At 38.4% G+C, this 6,094-nt stretch overlaps 1 protein-coding gene across 1 annotated transcript; it reads right to left on the reverse strand.

The window, feature by feature from the left end:
• Positions 1 to 5,316: 5,316 nt before the first annotated feature.
• Positions 5,317 to 5,637, reverse strand: LOC143635061 (uncharacterized). The gene has a single exon (XM_077102966.1). It carries the CDS (start codon positions 5,635 to 5,637, stop codon positions 5,317 to 5,319), a length of 321 nt encoding a protein of 106 aa, XP_076959081.1.
• Positions 5,638 to 6,094: the final 457 nt, after the last annotated feature.

Raw genomic sequence — 6,094 nt, forward strand, 5'->3', positions numbered from 1 at the left:
TAAAAGAGTTATCCATGTTGGAAGATCGTTTTCATCTTTTGTTATTTTTTCTGCAAATTTTTTGTTATTGTTTATATTTTTAGGGGGAGAAAATTAGAAAAATCCAAAAAGATTGTGTTTTCTGTATGAAAAATATAAAGAATACAAAAATATGTTGTTAATATTGAAAAATATAAAATTTGAGAAATGTGATCCGACATATATGGGAAATGATAGTACATTGACTTAGCGGACCTAACACATGAATAAAGTAGACTAAACAGTGCCGTAAGATCAATTGTATGATGTGTATGACAGGATTAACAGATCGTATAAGTGCTGAAAAGATATAAACCTAAATGTTTGCCAAATCTAGTGGTGTTACATCTTGATGCATACTTAATATCTGTATTAAGTATCAAAAAGTTTTAAGATTGTTGTGTGTGCATGCGTTCATTTTTTAAGAAAATTCTGCTTTGTTTTATCTTTAATTTTGCAAAGAAATTCAACTTCATTTTTTCCTTATTTTTATTCAAATATTGGATCATCTCCTGCGCGATAAGATTATCCGACCTGAGGGTTAATATTTGAATATTCTGCTTTATTTTCTTGGTGTGTCGTATAAAATTTTGGACTTTCTCTGCGCGATAATACGGGATTATCCGAATTGAGAGTTAAGATTTTGTACAACTTCAACTTATTTTTATCTTTTTATTTTGTTAAAATGGAACCTTATATGCGTGTAGTAATACCGATCTTAAGGGAAAATTTTAACTTCCTGCTTTATTTTCTTTTTATTATTTTTGCATGAGTCACAGCTAATCAATTTAAAAAAAAATGAAACAAGTACATGTGAAATTCACTGTATAAGAGATGTAAAAATTGTGTCTGATAGGTGGGTTCCACATAAGATTTGTGCTTAATTGAACCTTAATACGTATCGTAAAGTTACTGAAGGATCTGTATAAAGTTTAAAGTGGACAATTATATCTGCAATCATCATTAGGTTACGTGCATAATAATGTCAAAATTGAAGTGTAGTTTAGGACGTTACTAGTCAATATGATTCCATGTCGCGATCTTTCTCTAAAAATATGTACTGCTTACATTTACTGCTTTATTTTCTTTTCGTTATTTTGAGAAAAATGCAAAATGATTTTAGGTGTGTTTTGATATAAATTTTGAAAAATCAAAAATATTTTGGGTGTGTTTTAGCATAAAGTTTGTAAAAACCAAAAAGATTTTTCTTTCCAATTTATTTTTGATCTTCTGACGAGTGATACACATTTTCAAATTGTTTTTGCCGAGTTTAAAAAAAAATGTTTTCACCATTACACATTCTTGTTCATACTATTTTGTGCTCAAATGCTAAGTCAAGATAAAACTTTACGGTTTATTGATAGAATGTGTTGATTGACTGCAATTATGAAAGAGTGATGATTTTTCAATCCTTGAATCTTCTCAAGATGGTGAATTTAAGGTATGGCAGAGTGTTCGAGTTAAAGGGGAGTAAAGATGCTGATCGTGTGTACAAGATTGATGCTGATAAAGACTGGAGACATACAGTTAATGCCAAAGGGGGAGTTTGTTAGTGCATTTTCTTCATGGCATTATATGTATAAAGACAAACGTGAAGACTAGCTTAAAGCGACAAAGACTAAAAGTTTGACGAACTCCAGCAATTGTCAAGGGGGAGTTTGTTAGTACATGAAATGTGACAAGTGCTGGGAGTTGAACTGACTAGTCGTTTTGTTATGGTAATTGGAATACAATATAACAAATGGGCATGCAAAGATGGTAAGTGAAGGTCAACTAACGAATGGGAATGAGTGTTTGGAGAATTGTTTCTAACGAATGTGCATATGAAGACTTAATGAATGGGTTGACTACTAACGAATGTGAGGGAGCAAGATGCCTAGCATGTAACGAATGTGTATGTTAGTATTAACGAATGTGAGTTGTATATATAAATAGGATATAGTTAGTTAGAAGGCAGTTACAGACACACAAGTCACAACGAGCTATTCATTCTTACGAGACACATATTGTACCGAACCGCTGCCGAAATTTATATACGAGCTACAACAAGTTAATATTTACATATCTTCTACGTGTTCGGTCGTTTTCGTTCATCGATTAGCACCGAAACACACCGAAACATTCACCGTGCGTTTTCATTTTCGTAGATCAATATCGAGTTCATCGATCCTCATCGGGAAAAACACAAACAAAACACCACCTCTTTCCGACCCGTAACACTAAGCCAAATGTTTTATCCTCCTCCCTTCGACCCAATTACTAAAACCGAAACACAAAGTAAAAAACTATACAAATAATATACAAAACACTTGCACCTGACGTGACGAAGTCCTTATCAATAGTAGGGCGGCTGTGGCGGTCCGAAGATGGAGGTCATGAAGTCCGAAAATTCACCAAAATTAAATGCTCCACTTCCACCGCTGCTACTTTTTTTCGATGATGGTGGTGGTGGTGCCATCGTCTGCGTCGGGTCCACCCACATGGAGTGACGCAATGGTGGCTCGGGATATCACACTGAACCGTCATATGGTGGGAGCGATGTGTAATCCACACTTGGTGAATCTAGAACGACCTCTTCACCGGCATGCCACTGTTCATGCATTCTTCTATTTCTGTCATCCACATACCGCATGTTTGTTTCGTGCTCCCGCCCATAGGCGTGGGCACGGTTCCACATCTCTAAACGGTCATGCCTCTCCTTCTCAGCTTGTTGATGGTAGCCCCCCATAAAAGTTTGGTGGTCAAATAAGGCCCGAGACTCCTCTTACCAATTAGCAAAAGTGGAAGGCCGATGCCTCTCCACCACCTCGTTAATCGAACCCATGTGGGCCCAACTGTGGTCGTACGATGCATATCCTGACGAATAATCCCAACCCCCTTGTTAGGACCCGCTACCATCAGCAATATCCATGTCCTCCGTATAACTTGGCTCCTCAATCTCTTCATCTAACGCCTCACCTGTCTCTGGTTAAACATCTTTCCTTAACACTTTCCACCTAACCCTCTCATTCCTCAAGTAATGGTACCTCTCATCCTTTGTGTAGTTCTAGCCTGGACCCAAATCGTCCAACTTATGCTCCTTGAAATTCTTAGTTATTCCGGCCGCACCATCCTGAATAACCCCGTGATGCTTTAACAGGGCTGTAATTAATCGACAATGGGGAATTAACTTTCTTTTATTGCTTTCCCGGCTGATCCACATGTTCATCATAACCAAATAGCGATAAGAAATGCGTGGGCCTCCGTTCATCAAAGCATATAGAATCGGAATATCGCTATTCCTGACTACCGAAATATCTCCTCTTCGTGGCACAACATTAGATAGGCATATTGTCATTAATAACCTTGCCCCAATCTTCAAGTCTCTTCTTCTTATACTCGAACTCGGACCAAGACTTTGGATAGCATATCATGCCATTGGGGATGTTTGTCGGGACTATCATATAAATCCTTAACCGAGGGGTACACATACGAATTGGAGGCCTTGCTATCAAACAAAGCAATCTGATTAAACGTGTCAAAGGACATCACTACTTGAGTTCCCCCCCTAGTACCAATTAACTTCATATCCGAGCCCTTCTTGAATGGTGGGCATCTCAAGGTAGATACCCATTCCTCAATCTCCTGATCATACAACGTATCATTCTCTTCATCATAACACTTGAGGGAAGCTTCCCAACCCAACGCTTCGAATCTATCAAATACCCCAAACGCTTCAAAACCGGGGCCAGTCATTTCCTTTTCGCACATAAATGCCTCGTTTTTATCTCTCAAACCGCTTAGCTTGTCTCTAAACAGCTCCGGTTGCCATTCCAGAGCATAGCTTGATAATACCCCACCTCTCCAGTCAGGTTTCAGGATTTTCACTTGCACCTGTTCTTGCTCCTCTCGCAACCGTTGTCGCTTAGCTTGAGCAGCCCGACCACTCGGAGATGCCGCCTTTCCCTTTCCTTTGTCCGAAGTTCGTCCCATCTACACACAAAAACCACCAAAAACAAACTAAATCAATTCACAATGTCCCTCCCCTCACTTGCTTGTCACCATGGTTGTGGATAATCAACTCATTATTTAATTAACCAATATCTCAAAACTTCAATAAACACTTAATTTTTCAACTTTTCAATGAAAAATCATAAATTTCAAGCATTTATCTATTATCCACAACTACAATGTATAACCACTACAACTAACAAGCAAGTGGGCATTCTCAATTCAACAATACCTTAACAATTATTCCAATGTATACAAAGAATTGACAAAGACATACCTTGGTTGATGTTTAGGATGATAAACAAGTAATCTTTCACAAGCAAACAAGAAACCCCCAAAAAATCTTTGAAATTTTCGGAATCCAAACCCTCACAAACAGGATAACACTTAAGAATGAAAGGGAATAAAGTTTGTTTTGTTAATCTTCACAGAAGATCACTCAAAATAGGATTAACACTCTTAGGGTTTGGTGATTAATTGAAAGAGCTGATATGAATTAGGGTTATGAAGGAGGAGATGTTAGTTTGGTGGCTGTGAATTGTTGTAATATATATATATAAAAAAAAAAAATTCTTTCAACACTTTAAAATTCCGTCGGATTGCTGCAGAAAAGGCCGCACCGTGGGCCACGGTGTGAACCGTGGTCCACGGTTGATCAGGGTCAATGAACTGTGTTAGCCGGACCGTGGGCCACGGTTGAATTGACCCAAATCGGACAGACTAGACCGTACTGTGGTGAGGCCCTTGACCGTGTCCTACGATGACTGGACCGTGGGCCACGGTGTGAACCGTGGTCCACGGTGGACCAAATTTTTTATTATTTATTTATTTATTTTTATTACTAAACAAAAGTCTAACAAAACACAACTAAAAATTACCCTACCCCCCATGAAAAACCTGAGTTTTCCTCAACACGGTAAAGAAATTCCTAGGAATTTCCCCACACTTAACTCGAGCACACTTGCAACGAGAAAGGTACTTTTAAAAAAAAATTTGAACAAAAATTTATATTACACTATACAACAAACCTGGACCTTACCTTTATGCGGTGGAACCATTCGGTTAGCTTAGGAGGAAACTCACCTTGTCATTGTCAAGCATGTTCACATCTTTGCCTTCTAAGTGCGGTTTGAGACGATGCCCATTCACAACTTGTTTAACTTGACTTTGCATGTCTTCAATCTCCACATCACCAAACCTCCCGACTCTTGTGATCACATACGGGTCCATCCATTTGCTTTTAAGCTTTCCCGGAAACAATTTGAGTCTTGAATTATAAAGCCACACTTTTTGCCCAACCTCAAATGTTCATTTCCGTATCTTAACATCATGCACCCTTTTCAATTTCTCATTGTAATTCAAAGCACACTCATATTCTTCATCCCGGATTTCCTCCAACTCGTTCAATCTCAACTTTCTCAACTCACCGGCTTCATTGTAATCCATATTAACATTTTTTATTGCCCATAACGCCCGGTGAGCTACTTCCATTGGCAAATGACAACCCTTCCCATACACCAACCGATAAGGAGTGGTACCAATCGGTGTCTTGTAAGCCGTGAGATAAGCCCACATTGCATCATCCAACTTAATCGACCAATCTTTCCTATCGACCCGAACCGTCTTCATCAAAATTTCTTTAATTTGTCGATTAGAAACTTCAACTTGGCCGCTTGTTTGAGGATGGTAAGGCGTTGCAATTCGGTGATTAACACCATAACGCTTCAACAATTTGCCTAATGCAAAGTTCTTGAAATGTGATCCATCATCACTTATGATAACTCTAGGAATCCCAAATCTTGAGAAAATGTTGGATTGAACAAACTTACACACCACGGAATGATCATTAGTTCTTGTTGCAACCGCTTCGACCCACTTTGACACATAATCAACCGCAACAAGAATGTAAAGGTACCCGCATGAATTTGGAAACGGACCCATGAAATCTATGCTCCACACATCAAAAATGTCAACAACCAAAATGGGTTGTAAAGGCATTTCATTCCTTTTTGATATACCCCCCATTCTTTAGCAATTTAAACAATGCCGAACATATTCATTAGCATCCTTAAAAATCGTTGGCCAG

The sequence above is a fragment of the Bidens hawaiensis genome, unplaced genomic scaffold, assembly GCF_021521415.1.
Source record: "Bidens hawaiensis isolate Kalapana, Puna unplaced genomic scaffold, B.hawaiensis_p1.1 tig00007390_1, whole genome shotgun sequence".
NCBI classification, from domain to species: domain Eukaryota; kingdom Viridiplantae; phylum Streptophyta; class Magnoliopsida; order Asterales; family Asteraceae; genus Bidens; species Bidens hawaiensis.